The following is a 25,499-nucleotide window of genomic DNA, read 5'->3' as shown; positions in this document are numbered from 1 at the left end:
CAGCCATCAGTGCGTGCCACCTGTCAGTGCCAGCCATCAGTGCGTGCCACCTGTCAGTGCCAAACCATCAGTGCGTGCCACCTGTCAGTGCCAAACCATCAGTGCGTGCCACCTGTCAGTGCCAAACCATCAGTGCGTGCCACCTGTCAGTGCCAAACCATCAGTGCGTGCCACCTGTCAGTGCCAGCCATCAGTGCGTGCCACCTGTCAGTGCCAGCCATCAGTGCGTGCCACCTGTCAGTGCCAGCCATCAGTGCGTGCCACCTATCTGTGCCATCTTTCAGTGCGTGCCACCTATCAGTGCTGCATAATCAGTGCCATCTATCCGTGCCACTGCCAGTCATCAGTCTGTGCCACCTTTTAGTGCCCATCAGCCAGTGCCATCTATCAGTGCGTCACATGACATTAAAAAAAAGTATCGGTATTCGGTATCGGCGAGTACTTGAAAAAAAGTATCGGTACTTGTACTCGTTCTTGAAAAAGTGGTATCGGGACAACCCTACTTAAGTGTTTAGAATTTTCTCTTTTCTCCCTCTTCAGTGAAAATCTTTTTATAATTCAATTATTCATTAGGAGAATTTACATATTTTCCTTCTCATCTTATATATATATATTCACAAGTAGCTATTTACAGGGGCTTTCCATTTCTTAAAACTAAAATATATTTGTAACCTTAGCACCTGTAAAGCACCTGAAAAATGCACCCCCTGCAGCTCCAGTGTGAGGGCCTGAGTGCTTTAACACTGGAGCGGTGTGCTTGCAGGACAGGAAAAAAAGTCCTGCAAGCAGCATCTTTGGGGCGTTGCGGGAGTGGTGAATACATGGCTCCTAAAACGCCCCTGCCATTGAAATCAATGGCCAGCACTGCCGAAGTGCCTGCAAAGCGATCCGGCAGCAGCGCTTTGCGGGCTCTTTTAACCCTGCTGATTCCCAACAGCCAGGCATATCAGTCATGTTGCTATATTAGGTGAATGATGTCACAAGCATCCCTATCCCTTTGTGCATGGGCAGCTGTGGGGCAGGGAATAATTTTTCTGTAGCTAGTTGGCCTGCCACTGACAGCTTCCTTCCGGGATCACACGAACATGGGTTCAGACCAAAACGAAACTGAATACAAGTTCATCCCTATAAGGCCCCGTAGAGACGACCGAACATGTCTGCTGAAACAGGTCCGCGGACCAGTTTCAGCAGACATGTTCGGTCGTCTGTACAGCCGAGCGGACAGGATTCCAGCAAACATTTGCCCGCCGGGCCTTTTTCGAGCGGGCAAATATTTCTAAACATGTTTAGAAACAGCCCGCTGGAATCCTGTCCGTCGGACATGTTCGGTCGTCTGTACAGACCTACCGTACATGTCCGAGCGGCCGCCATCCCTCGCATGCGTCGAATGACTTCGACGCATGCGTGGAAGCATTGAACTGGCAGGGCCGTCGCCGCGTATCGAGTACGCGCGGATTTCTGTATGATGGTGTGTACAGCCATCATACAGAAATCTCCGGGCAGACATGTACGCTGAAAACGGTCCGGCGGACCGTTTTCATCGTACATGTTTGCCCGTGTGCACAAGGCCTTAGAGACACATTTGCTATTAGTTTATGGCAAACCTGTGCTTTGCCCCTGCAGACCAAATCCTTTGACAGGTTAAACAACCCTTAATATATATATATATATATATATATATATATATATATATATATACATACATACATATATATATATATATATATATATATATATATATATATATATATATATATATATATATTATCATCTGTGCATTTAGTTGCTGCACTAATTTAAAACACATTCTTTACCAAGTCCAAAGCTGGCCATCCACCAGTAGATTTTCACTAAAATTTTCACTCAAATTTTCGTTCAAAATTCTGCAAACTCATTCATCAGAACATTGGATCTTGCCATCATTAGAACAACTTATTTTGTTTAAAGACCTTAAAGCGGGAGTTCACCCATTTCTTAAATTTTTTTTTTTTCCCCTTAGATTCCTGCTCGTTTGGTCTAGGGGAATCAGCTATTTGTTTTAAAATATGAGCAGTACTTACCGTTTTCGAGATGCATCTTCTTCCGCCGCTTCCGGGTATGGGTCTTCGGGAGCGGGCGTTCCTTCTTGATTGACAGTCTTCCGAGAGGCTTCCGACGGGCGCATCCATCGCGTCACTCGTAGCCGAAAGAAGCCGAACGTCGGTGCAGCTCTATACTGCGGCTTCTTTCGGAAAATCGTGACGCGATGGATGCGACCGTCGGAAGCCTCTCGGAAGACTGTCAATCAAGAAGGAACGCCCATTCCCGCAGCCCATACCCGGAAGCGACGGAGAGGATGCATCTCGTAAACGGGTAAGTACTGCTCATATTTTAAAACAAATAGCCGATTCCCCTAGAAAAAACGAGCAGGAATCTAAGGCTAAAAAGTGCCCTCTAAGGGTGAACCACCACTTTAACATTTCATCTAGATCTGCTAAGTAGGATGGAATTCCAGATGTAATATACATGTTTCTTTTGTGCCTAGCACATAATACAATTTGTAAACATTTTCTGAAAAGGAAATCACATTCAGTTAGAATTTTCTTTGTTCAGATAAGATATGATAACATTTTTCCATCCTGCTTTTCTTATCACTAAAACAACTGTTGATTTGACACCACTAACCATTATACACTCAAGCATTCTGAAAATGAACATTATTTACATTATTTAATTAAATTCTACCTGTGTATGGTTAACTTTACATGTCCATTTTAAAAAAGACTTTTAGGGAAAGAGTTTTTTTTTAGATCAGAACTGCTTTCCCCAAACAAGTGTGGAAAGCAAATGTAGTTTGGGGCAGGGAGATGCAGCTTAAAAGTATAGTCCAGAAAGAGGTCAAATACATGTAAAGTGCACCTGTCAAAGAATTCTAAATGATCTCAGAAACTGATGTCAAATGCAAGTGTGCACTTTAAAGTATTTGCGCATACAGTCATGGCCGAAATTGTTGGCACCCCAGAAATGTATCCAGAAAACCAAGTATTTCTCACAGAAAAGTATTGCAGTAACACGTGTTTTGCTATACACATGTTTATTCCCTTTGTGTGTATTGGAACAAAACAAAAAAAGGGAGGAAAAAAGCAAATTAGACATAATGTCACACAAAACTCCAAAAATGGGCTGGTCAAAATTCTTGGCACCCTTTCTAAATTGTGGATAAAAAAGATTGTTTCAAGCCATGTGATGCTCCTTTAAACTCACCTGGGGCAAGTAACAGGTGTGGGCAATATAAAAATCACACCTGAAAGCAGATAAAAACTAGAGAAGTTTACTTAGTGTTTGCATTGTGTGTCTGTCTGTGCCACACTAAGCATGGACAATAGAAGGAGGAGAAGAGAACTGTCTGAGGACTTGAGAACCAAAATTGTGGAACAATCTTAAGGTTACAAGTCCATCTCCAGAGATCTAGATTTGCCTTTGTCCACAGTGCGCAACATTATAAAGAAGTTTGCAACCCATGGCACTGTAGCCAATGGCACTGAAGCTCCCCGAGGATGCAATATTATTTGCGAAACGCGTAGAGGCTGCTGATACCTACGGAACCACGCGTTGATCGTGAGGTAGACGCTGGGGGAACTCGAGAGGAACGGCTCATACCTTCCAATTGTTTTGCATACACGGCTGGAGAAGCTTGGTGCCGGCATACGGGCACAACCAAATGTGAGTGCAATACCTATTTGTTTTTAAGCTCCAATACATTTTTTACGTACTACACCATGAGGGGCACTCTTTTTTTTATGAGCTATTGTAGGAGGGATAGAGATCCCATTGGCATATCCAAGGCATCTGGCAATTGGTGAGAAGACGTGTAAGAGGAGTGGTTATCCTGGGAATGAACCAAAGGCATTTATTTGATTGAGATCTGGTGAGTGGCCATTTCTAGCGGTGACGGGAATATCACAGAAGTGGTGACATTTCCTTGTGTTATAACACCTCACTGGAGAAGCATTTATACAAGCACCTGATTAGTATATTTGGACTTTAATGAGTAGAGGACCAATTCTGAAATCCTCTACCTAACTGTCACATATTTATATTTTTTCACTATATATACATATTTTTATATTTTATATTTGTATGTTTATATTTTTTTATTTTTCCATATATAGATTTCTATTATAACACTTATTTGCCTTGGAGACAGTGACCCCTTGTATCTGGGATAGGGGCACCAAGGTTTATATGAGCACCATATCATAAGCGTATAAGTAGATATATGCACTTTTTTTGTGGTTTTGTGTTTCTTTGAGTTTTTACAATTTTCCTGAGAAGAATATTTGTATTTGGCACTTGGCACATATATATATACACATATTCGGTGTATTATCAAATGGAAGTGATATGTATTGGGGGCTAATAATTAAAATCATTGCCCAAAAGTAGGTGGTGATAGATGAACCACTAGGGGAGTGCAATTCACATACTATAACTACAAAGAAATTCATGCTGTCCTGCAGGCTCAGGGAGCATCAGTGTCAGCGAGAACTATCCATCTACATTTAAATGAAATGCTATGGCAGGAGACCCAGGAGGGCCCCACTGCTGACACAGAGACATAAAAAAGCAAGACTACAGTTTGCCAAAATGTACTTGTGTAAGCCAAAATGCTTCTGGGAAAACGTCTTGTGGAGAGATGAGACCAAGATAGAGCTTTTTGGTAAAGCACATCATTCTACTGTTTACCAAAAACAGAATGAGGCCTACAAAGAAAAGATCAGAGTACCTACAGTGAAATATGGTGGAGGTTTAATGATGTTTTGGGGTTGTTTTGCTGCCTCTGGCACTGGGTGCCTTGAATGTCTGCAAGGCATCACGAAATCTGAGGATTACCAAAGGCTGTTTATACTGTGAGGCCTTACCTGAAATCAGCCCTGCTAACATGAATAAGTTGTTAGGGAAGATGCTGCTATTGGTATTCCTAGATGTGAATAAGTATCCATGCAACTCCAAAAACAACCAGTCAGCACCACTGATAAGTAAGCCACAATAATGGGCTGTACACACAGACGGAATATCGAGCAGTTCAATAGAAAACGGACGATATTTAGCCCATGTGTACAGCAGCCAGTTCGACAGAAGCTGGTTAAAATGTGTGGCTTCTGTCAAAGGGGCATGACCAAAAAAGGTCTGCCGATCACCATACTAACATAGGATTGTTTGTACAGGACCTTCTTCCCGAGCCCCTCAGTTTTTTTTTCGTTCAGCCTGCAGTGTGTACTGTACTAGGCTTAATTAGCCCTTTTATAAAGAGTGGAGGAAGTAACGTAGGAACGCAAGAACAGTTGTTGCACATGGTGACCAATGAGGTATTATCTATTATTGCCTAGGAAAATCAATTAGGGAATAGAGTTGCTCACTGTTAGCAAGCACTCCAGTTTTATTGTTGTTATTTTTCCACTTTTTCCCAAACTCCAGTCTGGCTACCTTGTCCGACTTGACACAATAGCCATCAAGGCAGGAACACCAGAAATTAGTTATAGGTAGCTATTATTGATCCAATACTCTGACCATCCTATAGATTTTAAATATTTGAAGTGAGAGGGCTTATGCTTAATGTATTTTCAGCTTAAAAGTGGAACTATATCTGAAATATTTTGATTTAAATAAATTGCAAAAGGGTAAGTGCCTCTATTAGGCTTTAATTGTTGTCTGTGTCCCCTGTTGGGAGTAGAGTTGATTCTCAAATTTGGATGACAATTTCATGAATTCAAAAGTCCTGACCAAAATCCCAATATCCATATTCAATTTAGCAATTTCGATTTCCAAATGGATTGTGGGAGAAAGGGACCAAAGGCTTTATCGAAATGTGACCTTAGCTTGACTATCAGTGTCACCAAATCCCACCCTTCCATTGTTTTGCTGGTGGAACTTTAAAGAAAGTGGCTTTGGCTGTTTGCCATAAAGTGTTTGCATAGATCAAACCATTCCATCCAAAGATACACAAGTATTTAAAGACCCAGATGAGGTACTTTACTCTGTTAGGTTTTTTGTTATTGATTCAGCTAATACAGAATGACTTGGCACCCACTGTTTCACATAATTTCTTTCATACGTTTCTTCTTCTCTGGTGTCTGAGCTAAGTGGTTTTGGCAGTGTGTCTTTGTTTCCAAAATCACTGTCAACTGGGCTCCCACATTCAGAATCACAGAAACCACTGTCAATGGTGTCCAAATCTAGGCAAATCCTAGGATAGCCAAAATCAGCGCTATCCCCTGAGTCTGGAGAAAATGCATTATAATTGTCATTGTAAAAAACATTTTCATCATCATCATGGCTTGGAGAATCTTGAAACTCCCATCCTTCTGGTGAAGCTGGAACCAGGTCCAGAATACTGATATTTGGTCCCAGGAAACCTTCATGCAGACGGACATTAGAGTGAGCTGAAAAGTTTGTGGCAGCTTGAGAATCTGATATCTGGTCAAGCATGGGGTTCAACAGTTTGCTGCTGTCGCTGTCAAGGTTAACACAAGGGTAGCTGTCATCTCCACTCTTATCCATGGCAGCTTCCAGACCATCCCCCCTGGTGTTGAAGTGAGGACATGGCTGAGTGCCCATGGGTAGGTTTTCAGAGACCTTGTCTAGAACTGCTTTATTACAGTCACACTTCCTGCACTTTTGGTTGTCTCTACTTGGGCTTGGCTTGGTAAGTAAAAACTTCTGTTTTTCCAAGCTGTTGAGATCCTGCTTGGATGCATTCTTCAGCAAACTTTGGCTGTAGACTTCAAAGATTTCTGGGAATGCCATGCTATCAAAAGGTGTTGCTTGGTAGTAAGAAGAACCCAGCCAGCTCTGAAAAAAATTAATATATAAATCACTGATTATGTGGCAGTAGAAGGCACTTTCTGGTTATTTCTAGGGTTGTCCCGATACCGATACTAGTATCGGTATCGGGATCGATACAGAGCATTTGCGCGAGTACTTGTACTGGCGCAAATCCTCCCGATGCCTGATCCGATACCTGGGAGAGAAAGAGAGCCCAGCGTGTAATGCCTGTGTGGATACCTGGGAGAGATAGAGAGGCAGCGTGTAATTCCTGTGTCCCTGTATAATGCTCAGACGGCAGCCATCCAGTGTATAAAAGCCGCGCCTCCTTCTCGTCTGTGATAGGGGAACACTCCCAGCAAGTGAGTCAGTGTTCTGCCTATCACGGACACCCTCTCATCCTCATCCTCATCTCATGGACAAGGATGAGAGGATGTCCGTGATAGGCGGAACACTAACTCACTGATGGGAAACTGAGTTCCCCTATCACGGACGAGGAGGAGGAGGAGGCGCAGCTTTTGTACACTGGATGGCTGCTGTCTGAGCATTATACAGGAACAAGGCATTACACGCTGCCTCTCTATCTCTCCCAGGTATCCACACAGGCATTACACGCTGCCTCTCTATCTCTCCCAGGTATCCACACAGGCATTACACACTGGCCTCTCTCTCTCCCAGGTATCGGATTGGGTAGGTCGTGGTTCTCCAAAATGGTACTAACACACAGTAAAAAATAATAATGGAATAGTGACATATACAGTAACCACAGAGATCCATGTTCCCAAAAAGGGCCACAAAGGACATCAACCACATTAAAAAAAATAAAACACCACCATGATATTCACCTTGTGCCCATCAGTGGTCAGCATACACTTCCATGCTGCAGACAACAATACAGGCCATTAAAACCTTGCCCTCATAAATAAAAAGGTCACTCCAAGCCTGACTTCACCCCCATGCCGACTGCTGGAGATTGCATTACAGTAGAGCACAACTGCTTGTATGAAGTATGCTAACAAGTGCACTTTATTCATCACAGATGTCACATTTCCCTTGATAGTGTGCAGATGGGGCATTAGATGAGTGCTGCTAAGTACAATGTTTTCAAATCTCTTTGTATTCTAAGAACTCCAACCAGTAAAACATTTGTCATGCTAGGTGTTGGACCACAATATTACTTCCTTTTTCTCTGTCCTGCTATTAGGGCTGCAGACTGGCTGGTATCTTTTATCAAAGGACTTCTAAACTGAGACAACAGGTTTCAAAGCGTCACTGTCACATGACATTAAAAAAAGTATCGTAATCGGTATCAGCGAGTACTTGAAAAAAAGTATCGGTACTTGTACTCGGTCTTAAAAAAGTGGTATCGGGACAACCCTAGTTATTTCTGTCAATTATAATTATTTAGCTAATGAAAAATCTTTCACACGTAAAGGGAATTTCTAGAAAATGTTAATTCCCTATCTGCAATTACAGAATTTGCCTGCTGATAATATCTAGTATTGAAGCCTAATGTCGCGTACACACGATAATTTTTCAGCATGAAAAAAAAAACGTTGTTTTTCAGCATGTTTAAAAAACAACGTTTTCCCAACTTCATCATTAAAACGACATAGCCCACACACCATCGTTTTTAAACAATGATCTAGCAAAGCGCAGTGATGTACACCACGTACGACGGCACTTTAAAAGGGAAGTTCCATTTGCCTTTGGGCTGCTTTAGCTGATTCTGTGTTAGTAAAAGACGATTCGCACTTTTTTTTCTGGTCAAGGAGGTGGAGTTGCGCTAAACAAAATAAATAAATAAGTGAATAAGTATGACTTATTGGGTCATAAACAATGTGGAAATGAATGTGAGAGTCCAACAAAATATATATCAAATAATTCTAGTGAAAAAATCAAAATCAAAATGAAGTCCCATAATAATTTAAATTCCATGTGGTGGGGAACTATCACACAAGTGAAGGAAAATCTGGATCACAGCTCCCTGAAAATGCTGGCCCTTACCGAATTATAAGATCCTAATGGATCAAGCCGAGCGAGTAGCCAAACACCTGGGCTGCACAGGGGATCAGAGTCTTGATACGATCCTCCCAATAGTCCACCAGCGGAGTATCCAGAAAAACAAATAAACTAAAATAGTGTAATACTGTATAGCACCTATACACAGGACATCCCCCAGTGACTGGTAAACGAACAGTGTGACATATAAAAACCACCACCAGAGTACACACTGACCCTTACCAGAGCCATGGATCCCTAAGGATCAGAAGTGGCAGAGGGGATGTGAACAGCAGATAAAAGGATCTTCTCACAGAGCGGTCCTCGGACTCACCAGGCAGTCAAAGATCATGAAGAAGAAAAACTCACAATGGCATAATAACGTTTGGAGCATTTAATGAGTTAAACAGTAACACACTTACAAATTCGACGATAAAAAACAGCATAAAAATCCGGCCGGTAACAGAACGAGTTGTCCTCAATCGCGGTGACGTCAGCACGTCTCCTCCCAACGTTTCGTCTCAGAAAGACTTGGTCACGGGGTACTTTTTTTTCTGTTACAGCGTGATGAATGTGCTTACTCCATTATGAATGGTAGTTTTACCAGAACGAGCGTTCCCGTCTCATAACTTGCTTCTTGCAGTTTTTTTTCGTCGTTTTAGCCCACACACGATCATTTTTACAACCCGAAAAACGGCATCGTTTAAAACGACGTTAAAAAATGCAGCATGTTCGAATTTTTTTTTTGTCATTTTTCAGAACCTGAAAAATTATGTGGTACGCAGAGATCCTGGCTTTGGGCCACGTTGGCCCGGAGAAATTGATCTGCCGCTTGGGACTCAGTAATCGACTGGGTCCCCACCTAAAGAGGTCCCGGGCTGTCCGTCCTGTTGGAGGAAGCTGTTCGGTGGAGAGTCTGCCTGAGGAGTACCAAGAGAGGCTGGTGTTCCAATAGGGGCCTGACCATCCATCGGGGAGAAGGGGAACCGGACACTGAGAGGCTGAATGTTGGCCACCTATCAGTCGTTACCCAAATCTAAACTACCTGAAGGATATCCAGGTGTTAAGTCCATTCAAGGGGACTTCAGACCACTATTTTATGCAACCATTGGGAGGGTCTGTGGCAGAGACTTAACCCCAAGTTCGAGTGTTATTCTGGCTGCCAGGCTTGTGAGAGAGGCCTGTCCAGGTGCGCTATACCCATTCCGGCTGGAGTGGCGAAGTAAAGTTTGTCGTTTGGAAGCCGGACTGTTTCCTTACCTACACCTGAATCTGTATTCTCCATCTCTGCTATTCCTCTATTCTTCACCAAGTCCAACTGTTTTACCTTGTTGGGTAAATAAAAGCACAAGAAAAAGAAACCTGCTGTGTGGACATTCCATTACTACGGCTCTCATCAACTACCCTAGACGGCGGAGTCACAGAGGTAACATGCCACCCAAAACAAACCAGCAGCTCCTCCGGGGGTAGTGCTACAGTCTATTCTATTGTATATTGGGAAAACAATTAGGGTTGGGCTGGTAAACACAGAAAGAGAAAGAGTACTTAATATATAAATTATTTATATGCAGTATTTTGTATTTACCTAGCTAAAAAAAAAAAAAAAAAATTCTTAAATTTTCTTAAAGACATAAACGCTACTACTGTACATTTATCAAAAACCCCAAACGAAGGAAATATATTTTTATTGCTCATCAAGCAGGTGTACAATGCAGCCTTTTATCTTTCTTTCTGATAGAAAACAAATACAATTGATATGGTTAATGATTACTGTTAGTATGTATTTTGTACTACCTTGATAAACCACATCCTCCATGTGAGAAGTGACATTCACAATAAAAACCATGTGGGTGGAAAATGTATCACTTAAACATTTTTTTTGTGGTCTGGTTAGTTATTTACACGTAATATAGTAGCTGTTGCATATTTGAGAAAAATATAATTTTTTTTAACCTTTCTGCTCATTATCCTTTAGAAAGTCGAACCAAACTTCCAGTACTGACCACAAACATTAGATGGCAGTTTGACTTGCATGATGGATTTTACTGCCAAACCATGACTATTTAATGACAAAAGTACATACGGTAATCATTCCTTGTATTAAAGTGGTCAAAGTTGTTATGGGGTTGAAATGAATTAAATCCTTCCTGTAAAAAAAAAAAAAAAAGAAATATTGAAGCATACTTACCCTTCTTGTGTCAAGTGCCAACTCCCCTGCTGCATGTTGTGGTTCCTCCCACTTTCTAGTAGTTATGTAGAAGCTAGAGGAAGGAACCACAGCAAGTGCGGGGGGGGTATTTGGCACCCCTGGAGATGTGGCTACCTACAGCCGATGGGGATCACAACACTGGGAAATTTTAAGGCATGGGCTGGTGGAAAGGTAAATATACAAAATTACTTTTTACAGCGAAGCTTTACTTTCATTTTCAAACTTTGTGATAGGATCACTAAACTAAGCCAACGTGTCTACTTCCCCTGCAGACAGCTCAGAAAATAACCTAAAGCTTGGGTGCATACAGACCGAAAATCGTCTGATTCAGCAGTGACCATTCAATCAAGTTCAATCTGTGTGTAGCCCTCTCAGTTCGACAGAAGCCAATGATGCCAATCAATGGACCCTCTGAAACACCCTAAACAATGTCCTGGCTGGGGGGTGTTTATGCACCCACTTTGCTTGTGTGGCTACAGGAATCTGTTATTTTTTTTTCAGCTGGCTGAACGAAAAAAAAAAATGTGTGCTATTGGTATGGTTTGTTGAGTTCTGAGGGATCTAACTAGTGGCGGTCCGTCCATAGTGGGCACAGGAGCGCCTCCCCCTCTCTCCTGCACCCGTCAATCAACAATAGATAGATTCATGCATTGCAAATGCAAATAATAGGCTTCCAAATTGTTAAATAGCGGCACACTGCTGTGCGTTCGCTGTTTACACAGTGCTGTGTTAGGGACTTGCTTCCTTAACACTGACCCGCCTCTCAGCCAATCAGGTGCACTGGGTCTGGTTATTGTTCACCTGATTGGCTGAAGCGACAGGTGCTGGGCGTCCAATCGTAGCAGAGATGACATGAGAGCACGGGAGAAGACATTGAGGACTCGGAGGGAGCGTGGAGGACAGCGCTGACCCAAGAAAGGTAAGTGCCGGGCGGGGGTTGGGGAAACTGGCTGCATTTGATGGTGCAAACTGGCAACATTTGATGGGGCAAACTGGCGGCATCTCCCCAGTACAGGAAATGACTGGGGAGATCTCATCAATTGGGAACTATTATTACAAAAGTCATTATAAAATACATTATTCTAACTATACCAACACTACATAAGTTTATTCCATGCAAAACTAAAATAAAAGCTTTGGATGAAATGTAAGGATTTGATGGGGCAAACTGGCAACATTTCATGGGGCAAACTGGCGGCGTTTGATAGGGCAAACTGGCAGCTTTTTATAGGGAAAACTGGCATCATTTGATGGGCAAAAAGGTTCCCCTTTGAGAAAGTTACATTGAGCAGTCACGCAACGCGTCAGAGTACAGAGCTGTGGTGACATCACTTCCAGGCACGGCCGAGTCTGGAAGCTGGAATACACACTGTGTCATGCAGTTTTTAATCATCTGAATTTTATCTGAGTACCTAAAATGGCAAACCCGTTCGTGAGCGATTGAACAAAAAAAGAGAGCACTCAGCTTTTGGAGACTAGCAAAAAGGCTCAATTTTAAGCCAGATGAGGTGAGAGGCTGGGGGAAACTAGGGCACCTGCACAGGATTGAAGCACTTTGCATGTTTTTTTGGCAGCTGGAGAATATTTCCTTTCAAAGTTGATTTGTTGCAATTTTGCACTTGGATCTTTATGCACATCGTTTGGACTGTTTCAGAAATTTTCCAGCAAGGAGGATTTTTTTTTTTACACGTTTTTTGCTTGTTTGTACTTAAAGCGGTGGTTCACCCTAATGAAACATTTTTTTTTTATATAGCATTAAATTAGGCATAGTAGCGCGAGCTACAGTATGCCTGTATTGATTTTTTTAGCCCCCGTACTCACTGTGCAATCCTCTATAGAAGATTCCGACTCCCCGCGGGGAATGGGCATTCCTATCAAGAGGGAGGATGATTGACGGCCGGCTATGGCACGTCACGCTTCTCCGGAAATTGCCGAAATAGGATTTGGCGCTTCACGGCGCCTGCGCATAGTCTGTGCGCAGGCGCCGTATAGCGCCGTGAAGAGCCGAGACTTGTTCCGGCTATCTTCGGGGAGCGTGACGTGCCATAGCCGGCCGTCAATCATCCTCCCTCTTCATAGGAACGCCCATTCCCCGCGAGGAGTCGGAATCTTCTATAGAGGATTGCACAGTGAGTACCGGGCTAAAAAAATCAATACAGGCATACTGTAGCTCGCGCTACTATGCCTAATTGAATGCTCAAATGTTGTTAGTGTGGGTGAACCACCGCTTTAAGACTGTTTTGACACTGAATGTTTTTTGTACAGAAATAATAATTATTTTTTATTTTCTGACTTTTAATTTGTATTCGCTTTTTACTTTGCACATTATTGCTGCACTTTTTGTGCTTGGTTTTGCACCTAAATTTGGCATTTGCTTATTGGCACTGAAGAAATATTTATTAGTACTTAATATTATTATTATTATTATTATTATTATTATTATTAATATTTTGCACTCATTTACATTTGCTTTTATGCACCAAGGAAATTTTATATTTATTATTCAAGATATATTGTATTTATCTGATTCTTTGCACAGGAATCTATTTGCACAGGAACAGTACAGGAATCTCTGCTATATATTATTTCCCGCACTGGGGAGACAGAAAGTGAGAAGAAATCTCTCTAAAGTGAAGAAAATCCCCTTATAGATAGCTGTCATAGGAACAGGTATTCCCATTGGAAAATTTCTCTTCTATCTCCCCTCCAGAGACGGCTGGAAAATGTTGGATTTCCCCTCACTTTAAGGTTGATTTATTTAAACACTTCAGCTTCCGGCACTGCGTCGCTTTAACTGACATTTGCGCCGTCGTGCGACGTGGCTCCCAAACAAAATTGATGTCCTTTTTTCCCCACAAATAGAGCTTTATTTTGGTGGTATTTGATCACCTCTGCGGTTTTTATTTTTTGCTCTATAAACAAAAAAAGAGCGACAATTTAAAAAATATATATAAATATTTTGTAATTGTTGCTATAATAAATATCCCATTTTTTTTTTAAAAAACTATTTTTTGTCTCAGTTAAGGCGGATACGTATTTTTCTACGTATTTTTGTAAAAAAAAAAATCGCAATAAGCGACTGGTTTGCGCAAAAGTTATAGCGCCTACAAAATAGGGGACAGAATTATGATTTTTTTTTATTATTTTTTTTTTACTAGTAATGGCGGCGATCTGCGATTTTTATTGGGACTGCGATATTGCGGCGGACATATCGGACACTTTTGACACAAATTTGGGACCATTCACATTTATACAGCGATCAGTGCTATAAAAATGCACTAATTACTGTATAAATGTGTATTCCCTGGGTGTGTTCTAACTGTGTGGGGGGAGGGGGCTGACTGGGGGAGGTAACCGATGCTGTGTCCCTATGTACAAGGGACACAGATCGGTCTCCTCTCCTCTGACAGCACGTTTACACACAGAGCTCCACGTCCCTGCTGTCACCTGCTGTGTTACCGCCGATCGCGTGTGTCACTCGGCTCTTCAGCGATGCGCCGGGACAGTGTTTACCCGCTACGCGCTTTTAAAAAGACGTCCAAAGACGTCCACTTGGCACTTGAGAGCCAAGCTGTTGACGTCTTTTGTCAATAACGCGGGTCTGAAGTGGTTAAGGAAAATAGACTGTGCACATGAGGTAAAGCTTGACTTTGCCAAAAATACCCAATCATGTGCAAGGAAAAAATAAAATAAAAAATTCTGCTCATTTACTAAGCTCTGGAGCAACCGAACTTGCAGAGGGCAATTGCACTTTGCAAAGTGCACAGTCTATTTGCCTTTAGTAACTCAACCCCTTTATGTCCTGGTAACAGGATTAATCTCCACGGCAGGAACACAAATGGAAATAATAACCTTACAGGAGTGTCAACACGTCCCACTCCAAACAATTATGGCTTTAGATATACAGGGGTTGATTTACTAAAGTCAAATAGACTGTACACTTTGCATGTGCAGCTGATCCAGAGCTTAGTAAATGAGATAAAGCTTCACTTTGCAAAGAGTACCCAATCACATGCAAGGGAGAAAAAAACAGCATTTTTTGCTTGCACATGATTGGATGATGGAAGTCAGCAGAGTTTCTGCTCATTTACTAAGCTCTGGAGAAATTGCGCCTTTTAAATTGCACAGTCTATTTGCCTTTAGTAAATCAACCCACAGTGCCCTTTGCAAAGTAAATGAGTGGGAGCTCTACTGATTTTATCATCCAATCAGGTGCAAGCAAAAATGCTGTTATTTTTTTTATTTACCTTGTTCACGATTGGGTATTCTTTTCAAAGTATAGCTTTACCTCATTTATTAAGGAGCAATTGTTTATTTGCCTTTAGTAAATCAATCGCACAGTGTGAGCATTTTGATTTCTTCGATAGTTTCCGCAATAGTATTTTCTGCCTTATATTTCTTATGATTAATGAGTAAATCTTATGTTCCCTTTACAAAACTGACATGACTAAATAAAACAATGCTAACAAAAAGTGCCTCATCAGATATTTGAGTATGGTTAAGTGGCAAGGTTTGTAGGCATGCAACTGTTCTTTTCTTCTGGTTAATCACTTCCTTTTAGGAAGTGGCAGGAAACTATTGTGTGCAAAAGGTACAAAACAAATGAGCTTTTACACAAAAGTGTGCTGTTATTATTAGGGTTGTCCAGATACCGATACCAGTATCGGTATCGGTACCGATACCGAGTATTTGCGGGAGTACTCGTACTGGCGCAAATACCCCCGATACCTAAATAGAATACTTTCCCCCCCCTTTCCCCCCCGCCGCTGCATCGCACCGCCACATCAAGGGACATGGCTAGAGGGACATTGCTGCATATGTGAGGGACATGGCTAGAGGGACATTGCTGCATATGTGAGGGACATGGCTGCATATGTGAGGGACATGGCTAGAGGGACATGGCTGCATATGTGAGGGACATGGCTAGAGGGACATTGCTGCATATGTGAGGGACATGGCTAGAGGGACATTGCTGCATATGTGAGGGACATGGCTAGAGGGACATTGCTGCATATGTGAGGGACATGGCTAGAGGGACATTGCTGCATATGTGAGGGACATGGCTGCATATGTGAGGGACATGGCTAGAGGGACATGGCTGCATATGTGAGGGACATGGCTAGAGGGACATTGCTGCATATGTGAGGGACATGGCTAGAGGGACATTGCTGCATATGTGAGGGACATGGCTAGAGGGACATGGCTGCATATGTGAGGGACATGGCTGCATATGTGAGGGACATGGCTACATATGTGAGGGACATGGCTGCATATGTGAGGGACATGGCTACATATGTGAGGGACATGGCTGCATATGTGAGGGACATGGCTAGAGGGACATGGCTGCATATGTGAGGGACATGGCTAGAGGGACATGGCTGCATATGTGAGGGACATGGCTGCATATGGGGGGGACATGGCTGCATTTGGGGACACATTTAAAAAAAGTATCGGTATTCGGTATCGGCGACTACTTGAAAAAAAGTATCGGTACTTGTACTCGGTCCTAAAAAAGTGGTATCGGGACAACCCTAGTTATTATACACAATAACATAGGTTTCTGTGTAATCACTAAATTTCTCATCCTTCTATCTTAAAGCGGTGTTTCACCCTAAAAAACAACTTTATAGCATCTCATTCAGCATAGTAGCGCGAGCTACATTATGCCTTTATATTTTTTTCGGCGCCGTACTCACTGTCTAAACGAGTAGTAAAATTTCAGACTCCCCGCGGGGAATGGGCGTTCCTATTCAGAGGGCTCGTGATTGACGGCCGGCTATGGCGCATCACGCTTCACGAAAATAGCTGGAGTAGGTCTCGGCTCTTCCCGGCGCTATATGGCGCCTGCGCACAGACATCGGAGCTGACTGCGCAGGCGCCGTGAAGAGCAAACACCTATTTCGGCTATTTCCGTGAAGCGTGATGCGCCATAGCCGGCCGTCAATCACGAGCCCTCTGAATAGGAACGCCCATTCCCCTGAAACTTTACTACGCGATTACAGAGTGAGTACGGCGCCAAAAAAATATATAAAGGCATACTGTAGCTCACGCTACTATGCTGAATGAGATGCTAGAAAAAAAAAATGTTTTAGGGAGAACCCCCGCTTTAAGGGAGAACCGCACTCTCACCGCATTACCCCCCCTTATTTTTTTTGTGTTGGGTTAGGGTCGGCAAGGCAACATGGGCACTTGCCTTACGGCGCCAGGGAACAGGGCGGAAAATTGACAGTGTCACTGTGTCAGTGTCACTCTCCTCTCTGTCCCAGGATTACACACAGCAGGCATCTCCCGCTGTGTGTATTGGAGCTTAGTGTGTTAACTTTGGCCGCGCTGTGAGAAAAGTCCCGCCCTCTTCCTAGATCAGCCCGTGTGATAGGCAGAACAATGCGTCTATCACACAAGCTGATCTAGGAGGAGGGCGGGACTTTTCTCACAGCGCGGCCAAAGTTTTCACACTAAGCTCCGATACACACAGCGCGAGATGCCTGCTGTGTGTGAAGTGGAGGAAGGAGGGAGGGAGGGGAGCGCTGCAGCCACACTGGCAGTGTGTGTAATAAATTCTCTCTCATGTCACGCTGCCCCGGCGGCCCCTCCTCTCTTCTCGTCCATCCTCATTTGCTTGTGACATCATCTGGGATGGACGAGAAGAGAGGAGAGATGCTTCCTGCATACTGGCTGCCAGGTAAACGCTGTGCCCCAATATGCCCCAATGTGCTCCAATATGCCCCAATGTGTGCCAGTATGCCCTGATGTGCGCCAAGTGCCCCATGCCCTGATGTGCCATGTGTCCTGATGTCCCATGCCCTGACGTCCTGTGCCCCAGTCTGCTGTGCCTCAATGTCGTGTGCCTTGATGTGCTGTGCCCTGATGTACTGTGACCTGTGCCCTGATGTGCTGTGCCCTTTACCCTGATGTGGCCTGGTGTGCTGTACCCTGATGTGCTATGCCCGGATGTTCACTTGTGCCCTCATGTGCCCTGATGTGCTGTGCCCTGTGCCCTGATGTTCACTGTACCCTGATGTGTTGTGCCCTGTGTGTGCGTGCGCGCCGGGGGGGGGGGTGGGGGCAAAATGCACCTTCGCCTGAGTTGGCAAAAATCCTTGCACCGGCCCTGTGTTGGGTTACATACATAACACATACACGCTCAGCGTTCTGTGCAGATCAATGAAGTGTGAGACGGCATGTGCAGCAAAACATTGTATTTTTTTCTAATTTTCAATTGTTTACTGTGCCTTAAAAGTCCGACCCAAGGTTACCTAGCTGGTACCCCTTCTTTTTGTGTTGTATTTGATTCCACTAATCCAGCTGCCAGGTGTGCACATGTACCATAGTGATCCTGCCTTCCATGCACCATAGTGATCCTTCATGCCTTCCATTTACCACAGCGATCCTTTCATTTTGCTCCCATGTGCCATGGTGATCCTTCCTGCCTTGCATGTACAGTACTACAGTGATCCTTCCTTCCTGCTTTCAATATACTATAGCGATCCTTCCTTTCTGCTTCCATGTGCCATAGTGATCCTTCCTGCCTTCCATGTGCCATAGTGATCCTCCCTGCCTTCCATGCACCATAGTGATCTTTCCTGCCGTCCATGTGCCATGGTGATCCTTTCTGTCTTCCATGTGTCATAGTGATCCCTTCTGCCTTCCATATACCACAGTGATCCTTCCTGACTTCCAAGTACCATAGTAAACCTTCCTTCCTGCCTGCCTTCCATGTGCCATAGTAATAATTCTTTCCTGCTTTCCACATGCCATAGTGATCCTTCCTGCCTTCCATATACCATAGTGATCCTTCCATTTGCCATAGTGATCCTTCCTGCTTTTTATGTACTATAGTGACCCTTCTTTCCTTCCATGTGCCATAGTGATCCTTCCTGCCTTTCATGTGCCATAGTTTTTTTTTCCTGCCTTCCATGTGTCACAGTGATCCTTTTTGCCTTCCATGTACCCTAGTGATCCTTCCAGCTTTCCATATATCATAGTGATCCTTCCTGCCTTCCATAAACCATAGTGACCCTTCCTGCCTTCCATGTACCATAGTGATCCTTCCTTCCATGTGTCACAGTGATCCTTCCTGCCTTCCATATACAATAGTGATCCTTCCTGCCTTCCATGTACCATAGTGATCCTTCCAGCCTTCCATATACCATAGTTACCCTTCTTGCCACCCATACACCATAGTGCTCTTTCCTCTCTTCCATGTACAATAGTGACCCCACCTTCCTTTCTTCCATATACCATAGTGATCCTTCCTGCCTTCCATGTACCATAGTGATACTTCCTTTCTTTCATGTACCATAGTGATTGTTTCTTTCTGATTTCCATGTACCATAGTGATTCCCTCCTTCCATGTATCATAGTGATACTTCCTTTCTTCCATGTACCACAGTGATCCTTTCCTCCTACCTTCCATGTACCATAGTAATCCTTCCTACCATTTTTCCATGCACCATAGTAATCATTCCTGCCAGTCTTCCATGTACCATAGTGATCCCTCCTTCCTGCCTCCCATGTACCATAGTTATCCTTCCCTCTCTCACTAAGTGTTGGTTCACACTGGAACAATGTGCAGGAAAGGCACGGTCTTTGTACATTTCCCGCACTGCAAGCAACCATGCTGCCCTAGTGAGACAAACATGGGTGCCATAAATTGTTCATGGCATCGTGTTTGGGAGGTGTGCAATACCTACAATTAAAACTCTGAGGGCTAGATTCAGGTACGAGATACGACGGCGTATCTCCAGAAACGCTAGGCTTTTTCCGGCGTAAGGTTACTCCTGCTATATGAGGCGTACGCAATGTCAAGTATGGACGTCGCTCCCGCGTCGAATTTTGAAATTTTTATGCCGTTTGCGTAAGTTGTTTGCGAATAGGGCTGTACGTAAGTTACGTTCACGTCTAAAGCATTGACGATTTTGCGCCGTAATTTCGAGCATGCTCACTGGGATTCTTTCACGAACGGCACATGCGCCATTCGTAAAAACCGTCAAATACGTGTGGTCACACTAAATTTAGGTAAAACACGCCCACATCATCCAAATTTGAATTAGGCGGGCTTACGCCGGAGCACATAGGTTACGCCGCCGTAACTTAGGGCGCAAGTTCTTTCTGAATACGGAACTTGCGCCCTAATTTACGGCGGCGTAGCGCATTACGCCCGCACAACATTACGCAGGGCTATCTGAATCTAGCCATGAGGCTACAGGCAAAATGTAGCATAAGATAAGTATATAGCACAGAATACTAAAAGGGCAATTTATTGTTTATTTCTCGCAGTTTAGGAACAGCATTTGATATGATAATGGAATAAAGGCAGGTTGGCACCCCACTGTTACATTGATTTGTACATGTCTTTTCAATTAGTTTGTGTCTGAATACATATACAATGAATTCTTTCAGTTTTATAATTAATACCTAATGTAGTATGAGTAACATCAGAGGTTATTTTCATCAAACCACGTATTATACTCCACACAAAGCTCGTGAAATGGGGAAGTAGATGTTCACTTATTACAGATCATGTGATTTCTTGTATGTAATGCATGTGGGTCCACTTATAGAATCATTAATATACAGCAAGAATGAGCTAAGCAGCAAACCTCAGAACCCTAGCAGGCTTACGTCATTTTGACCTTTGCACCCACCCTGTGCATCATCTCACACCCACAGACCTCTTCTATATATAAAACTGTTCTCAGTGTTAAAAAGTCATTGGATTCTAAAGCTACTAATGACTAATGGAACATTTTAGAATATGTATTTTGTTACCTTGAAATCTCCGTGATGAACCATGTAGAGTGGCTTAAAGAAAGATGCAGGGTCGGGTATGAATACCCACTCATTCTTCCATAGACTAATGATAAAAAACAGAAAGCAGATAAAGACATTTACTTATATTATTAGCAAAGTTGACGCAAGGTAATTTCCGCTGTTATAAAGTACACTCCTCACAGTCACAAGAGAAATATTTTAACTGTTGTTGCTGCCTTCTGAAAATACCCATGCACTGAATTTAGATGTTCAACACTTCTGAATCACTGCCCATAATGCATATGCTAGAAACAAAAATCAATGAATTTCGTATCCGCTATACTTGTTCTAAATCAGTGACTCAAAAAAGATTGAATCTTTGGATTAGCATTAATGCAAGTGTAGCACCTGGTTACTTCCAAGTACCGGTGCTATTGAAATTTAGAGGGTGATCAGAGTGCTAATTATCCACTTAAGCCCCGGACCAATATGCAGCCTAAAGACCCAAGGTGTTTTTACAGTTCGGGACTGCGTCGCTTTAACAGACAATTGCGCGGTCGTGCGACGTGGCTCCCAAACAAAATTGGCGTCCTTTTTTCCCCACAAATAGAGCTTTCTTTTGGTGGTATTTGATCACATCTGCGGTTTTTAGTTTTTGCGCTATAAACAAAAATAGAGCGACAATTTTGAAAAAAATGCAATATTTTTTACTTTTTGCTATAATAAATATCCCCCAAAAACATATATAAAAACATTTTTTTCCCTCAGTTTAGGCCGATACGTATTCTTCGACCTATTTTTAGTAAAAAAAAATCGCAATAAGCGTTTATCGATTGGTTTGCGCAAAATTTATAGCGTTTACAAAATAGGGGATAGTTTTATTGCATTTTTATAAAATTTTTTTTTTTTTACTACTAATGGCGGCGATCAGCAATTTTTTTCGTGACTGCGACATTATGGCGGACACTTCGGACAATTTTGACACATTTTTGGGACCATTGTCATTTTCACAGCAAAAAATGCATTTAAATTGCATTCTTTAGTGTGAAAATGACAGTTGCAGTTTGGGAGTTAACCACAGGTGGCGCTGTAGGAGTTAGGGTGCACCTAGTGTGTGTTTACAACTGTAGGGGGGTGTGGCTGTAGGACTGACGTCATCGATTGTGTCTCCCCTATAAAGGGGATGACACGATCGATGCGCCGCCATAGTGAAGCACGGGGAAGCCGTGTTTACATACGGCTCTCCCCGTTCTTCAGCTCTGGGGAGCGATCGCGACGGAGCGGCTATAAACAAATAGCCGCGCCGTGGTCCCGGATCGCTCCCCGAGCGAACCCGACCGCCGCATGTAGCGGGGGGGGGGGGGTCCCGATCGGACCCCCCACCCGCTAATAGGCAAGGACGTACATTACCGCCCATGTGCCTGTACGTGCCATATTGTGGACGTACATTTACATGCGGAGGTCGGGAAGTGGTTAAAATGTTCAAATAGGGGTCTCTGTTTCAGCTTGGCTGTGCTGTGGGCTCATTCTGTTGTTACTGGGGTGCTATCCCACCCCAGGGCGACGGGTGGCAGCAGCAGGAGTCGAGACTTGGGTGTTCTTTTCCAGCAGCCAATCAGGAGGGAGTGTCCTCGCTGGGCATGCTGGGAGAGGGTACATGCAGGTATACAACCGCTTTAATTATACATTTTAAAGTAGGGTGACTAGACACCCCCGGTTTCCGGAGACAACTGGCACCACAGCTAAGGTTTTAGACTTTTACTGCTCAATGGGGTTCCAAAAGGCCACCAGTACGTTCTACTACTACAATAAGGAATGATAAGATGCAACCTAAAGTAGAACTATAGGCAAAACTTTTTTTTCTTCATTTTGGATAGAGCAAGAGAGGGTTATAAACCCCTATCAGAATATCGCCATTGTCCCATTGTAGACATTTCCCTTCACTTCCTGTCCCATAGCCATACAGGAAGTGTGAGGAAAACCCTACAAATTGAGGTAATTGCTTGGGGACTCTCAGGTCACCAGAACGAGTGTCCCCATTGGAAGATTCCCCTCTATTACACATTTCTGGAGACAACCCAAAATTTGGGGTTTTCTTCTACTTTCACTTTCAATGATAATGGTAAACAGGAAACATAGAAACAGAGGATCTCCTTAACAGAGGGGCACAGACAGCAATAAAAACTGACAGCGTTCTAATCCCTCCCAACTCTATCCGAAACAAAAAAAATCATTTTTTCCTTTAGTTATATTTTAAGTACTTTGGGCCAGATTCTCGTACTTTTGCGGCGGGCGTAGCGTAAGCCATTTACACTATGCCGCCGCAACTTACTGGAGCAAGTGCCGTATTCCTCAAGCACTTGCTCCGTAGTTTGCGGCGGCGTAGTGTAAAAGGCCCGGGGGATCCCCGCGTAATTCAAGGGGGCGGCTTGTATCTAAATTAAGCGCGCCCCCGTGCCGATCGAACTGCGCATGCGCCGGGCTTAAAATATCCCAGTGCGCATGCTCCAGTTCTTGACGGAAAACGTCAATGACGCCAACGTGTGCGTCATTGACGTAAAGTCGTATTCAAGAACGACTTAGGAAAACGACGTACCCAACGGGAAAAGACGACACGGACCTGGCGCCATACTTAACATGGCATACAGCGGGCTGGCGTAAGGTTACCCCTCGTATAGCAGGGGTAACCTTACGCTTACGCAAATGACGTAAGCGACGGCTACGGGACGCAAATTAGTTCGGGAATCGGCGTATCAGGCTCATTTGCATAAACAAATGAGACCTGAACGTAAACGCCACCTAGCGGCCGGCGGCGAATTACATTTAAGATCCGACAGTGTAAGTCACTTACACCTGTCGGATCTTGGCCGTATCTATGCGAAAATGATTCTAGGAATCACTCGCATAGATACCCGGGCCAAAAAACAGAGATACGACGGTGTTTCCTGAGATACACCGTCGTAACTCTGCTGAGAATCTGGCCCTTATTGTATTTACTGCAATCGGCATTACATGCTTCCAGATGCAGCATGATTAAATACACCAATCATTTATTTATTTATTTATACCATATGTAGGCTGGAAATTTGTCACATCACTCCTAGATCATCAATGCTTCTCTACAAACAACCCAGAACAAATACTTATTGCAGTTGTAATCACACCTGATACTGTTTAAAAAAATAGGAAAAAAAAAACGTACCACTTTGGCCATTTGCAAGCAACGACAATAATTGCAACACTCAAAGAACACAGCACCATTATTATAATGAGCCATTTTTTCAAGGCGTTTTCTGAAACAAAAAAATGAAATAAAGGATTGTGTTTAAGGTTTTAAGAAAAACTTAAAACAAATGAATAAAACTTTTTTTTTTTTTTTTTTACTTATATACCATATAAATATTTTTATTACACTGAGATGACACACCCCAACTGAAAATAAAAAGTTTGGGAAGGTGGATAAAAAGCTGGATTCTTTATATGTTGTTTATTGCTATCATGTAGTAGTAAATATAAAAAGTCTGAACATTGGTCTGGCAGCTTCTATACACTGAAGGGCTTCCACAATCACTTTGGGTTGTGGATAAGTGAATTTAGAATTGAAGCACCACACCATGATATTTAAAGGGTTTGTAAAGGTAAAAAATGTTTTCCCTAAATAGCTTCCTTTACCTTAGTGCAGTCCTCCTTCACTTACCTCATCCTTCCATTTTGCTTTTAAATGTCCTTATTTCTTCTGAGAAATCCTCACTTCCTGTTCTTCTGTCTGTAACTCCACACAGTAATGCAAGGCTTTCTCCCTGGTGTGGAGAAAGCCTTTTGAGGGGGGAGGGGGTGAGCAAGAGTGTCAGGACGCTCTCTCTACTTTGCAGATAGAAAAAGGAGCTGTGTGTTAGTGGGCGTCCTGACACTCCTGCTCGCCCCCTCCCCCCTCAAGAGGCTTTCTCCACACCAGGGAGAAAGCCTCGCATTACGGTGTGTAGTTACAGACAGAAGAACAGGAAGTGAGGATTTTTCAGAAGAAATAAGGACATTTCAAAGCAAAATGGAAGGATGAGGTAAGTGAAGGAGGACTGCACTAAGGTAAAGGAAGCTATTTAGGGAAAATACATTTTTACCATTACAATCCCTTTAAGTCCACATATAAATTTGTCACGATGATAGATTGTATGCCATTTTATTCCAATATATAACTGGAGAAAATTATATTTGGACGTGAATATTACACTGTGGCGCTTTATTTCTTAATTCACTTAAAGTGACTAAAAGGCCGCGTACACACGATCGGTTAAACCGATGAGAATGGTCTGATGGATCGTTTTCATCGGTCCAAACCGATCGTGTGTGCGCGCCATCGGTTATTTAACCATCGGTTAAAAAAAGCCAACTTGTTTTAAATTTAACCAATGGATTCCTAACCGATAGTTAAAAAACGATCGTTAGTAGGCACAACCATCGGTTAAAAATCCACGCATGCTCAGAAGCATTGAACTTAGTTTTTTCAGCACGTCGTTGTGTTTTACGTCACCGCGTTCTGACATGATCGTTTTTTTAACCAATGGTGTGTAGGCGTGACGGACCATCAGTCAGCTTCATCGGATGGACCGATCGTGTGTACAGGGCTTAAATGATCACCCTGTAAAACAACCCATTCGGTTTAAAGTAGAAATGTAAGGCAAAACATTTGTGTATAGATATAAAAAACATCATAAATATATTTTTTCCTTTTTTT

At 43.1% G+C, this 25,499-nt stretch overlaps 1 protein-coding gene across 1 annotated transcript in view; it reads right to left on the bottom strand.

Moving 5' to 3' along the window:
• Positions 1–4,825: 4,825 nt before the first annotated feature.
• The window catches only part of IL21R (interleukin 21 receptor), a 47,205-nt gene continuing 26,531 nt past the window's right edge, over positions 4,826–25,499 (bottom strand). The window contains exons 7-9 of the mRNA XM_040356714.1: positions 23,970–24,060; positions 20,786–20,870; positions 4,826–6,831 (exon numbers count right to left, since the gene is read on the bottom strand). Coding sequence (XP_040212648.1) covers positions 6,013–6,831; positions 20,786–20,870; positions 23,970–24,060 — 995 coding nt within the window. The 3' untranslated portion in view covers positions 4,826–6,012. The remainder of the gene's footprint in view (positions 6,832–20,785; positions 20,871–23,969; positions 24,061–25,499) is intronic.

Source organism: Rana temporaria, chromosome 6, assembly GCF_905171775.1.
Source record: "Rana temporaria chromosome 6, aRanTem1.1, whole genome shotgun sequence".
Lineage (NCBI taxonomy): Eukaryota > Metazoa > Chordata > Amphibia > Anura > Ranidae > Rana > Rana temporaria.
Note: the sequence above shows the minus strand (reverse complement) of the source record. Positions and strands in the feature narration are given on the sequence as shown.